The following is a 1,766-nucleotide window of genomic DNA, read 5'->3' on the forward strand; positions in this document are numbered from 1 at the left end:
ACTGGAGCAGCAGCTCGGGGGCGGGACAAAGTGGCCCCCAAACGTGGGGCAGAACGGGTCATTATACTTTCTGATCCCCTTTCACTTTTTAAGAGATTTGTTTTTACTAGGGACACATTTATCTTCCTCCTCCTCCTCCTTCTCTTCCTTGCTGGATGTACTTATGTCTGTTAGCTATATATAACTGTATACTAATCCTGAGTTAGTATATAGTCTGGAAATAACCCTATGTCTCAATGCCAGATAATTTTCAGGACTATTGCTCTGTATTTAGGTGAAAATTTTGTCACCTCCATAGTCTGGTGTGTGTGTAAATTTTCTCCTAGCTTGTGCCTCCAGACCGCTGGGATTAAAGGCATGCACCACCACAGATGGGCCAATTTGTTCTTGTAAAATCAACCCTTTGCAACAAAAGACAGAATAGATCAGTGGATGTTAAGGGAATCAGTAGCTCTTTAAAGCTAAGTCTGTGTTCCAGGCCTCCTCTCCTTTGATCCTTGGTAATTTGGAGCCCAGAGTTCTGCTCAGGGGTCATCTCTCACCCTTTGTCAAATTTCGGAGGGCCCCAATTTTTGGATGCTTCTTTTTAGGGCGGCCTTGACATCCGAATTCCTCAGGCTGTAGATGACAGGATTGAGGATGGGGGTGATCACAGCATAGAAGAGGGACAGCAGGGGGTCCGTGGTTGGGTCATAGCTGGCCTTAGGGCGGATATAGATAAAGATGGCAGTACCATAGAAGAGAGACACCACTACCAGGTGGGAGGAACAGGTGGAGAAGGCCTTGCGGCGACCAGCAGCTGATGGGATGCGGAAGATGGTGACCAGGATCCGTCCATAGGAGCTAAGAATGAGGCCAAAGGGACACAAGATGATAAGAGCGGCAGCCAGGATAATCTGCAGCTCGTTGAGCGAGGTGTCTCCACACACCAACTGCAGCACGGGCTGGATCTCACAGAAGAAGTGAGGGACAGCGTTGGGGCCACAGAAGGGCAAGGAGAAGATGAAGGTGGTGTGGCCCAGCCCCACTAGAGCCCCGCAGGACCAAGCGGCGCCGGCGAGCTGCACACATACCCTATGGCTGAGCAGCACCTGGTAGCGCAGGGGCTCACAGATCGCGGCATAGCGGTCATAGGCCATGGCAGCCAGCAGGCAGCACTCGGTGGCACCGAAGAAGAGGAAAAAGAACATTTGCAGAGCGCAGCCGGAGCGCGCGATGTGGCGCCTGCCCGTAAGCAGATGGTGTAACAGCAAGGGGACTGTGACCGACGTGTAGCAGATCTCCAGGGCTGAGAGGATGCGGAGGAAGAAGTACATGGGGGACTGCAACGCTGCGTCTGTGGAAACTAGCGCCACGATGAGGAGATTGCCTGCCACCGTGAGCAGGTAGACGACCAAGAAGAGGGAGAAGAGGATGCCCTGCAGGTGGACCAGATGGGAAAAGCCCACCAGCACGAACTCAGTCACCAGGGAGGAGTTGGTGCCCATCTTGGCCCATTCTTTGGTCAAGAGTGAGGGGTGGAGAAGAGCTACCACTGTGTCTGCCTGGGGACTCCTTTTTCCTTAGGCTATCAGGGCCTTAGAACTGAGATATTCAGGCACAAGCCCATGTTTTATTCAGGTCACCCTAGGAACCCTGGGTCCATATTTGTTTCTAGTCTCTCTGCACTGTCCTCATTCTCAGAAGTACACACTGAATTCAGATTCTTCTGCTCTGGCGCTCTCTCTCTCTCTCTCTCTCTCTCTCTCTCTCTCTCTCTCTCTCTC

General features: G+C 52.1%; 1 protein-coding gene across 1 annotated transcript; it reads right to left on the bottom strand.

Moving 5' to 3' along the window:
* Window positions 1–548: 548 nt before the first annotated feature.
* On the bottom strand, window positions 549–1,487 carry LOC114637195 (olfactory receptor 10C1). Its single transcript, XM_028785411.1, has one exon. It carries the CDS (start codon window positions 1,485–1,487, stop codon window positions 549–551), a length of 939 nt encoding a protein of 312 aa, XP_028641244.1.
* Window positions 1,488–1,766: the final 279 nt, after the last annotated feature.

The sequence above is a fragment of the Grammomys surdaster genome, unplaced genomic scaffold, assembly GCF_004785775.1.
Source record: "Grammomys surdaster isolate TR1022 unplaced genomic scaffold, NIH_TR_1.0 125231, whole genome shotgun sequence".
Lineage (NCBI taxonomy): Eukaryota > Metazoa > Chordata > Mammalia > Rodentia > Muridae > Grammomys > Grammomys surdaster.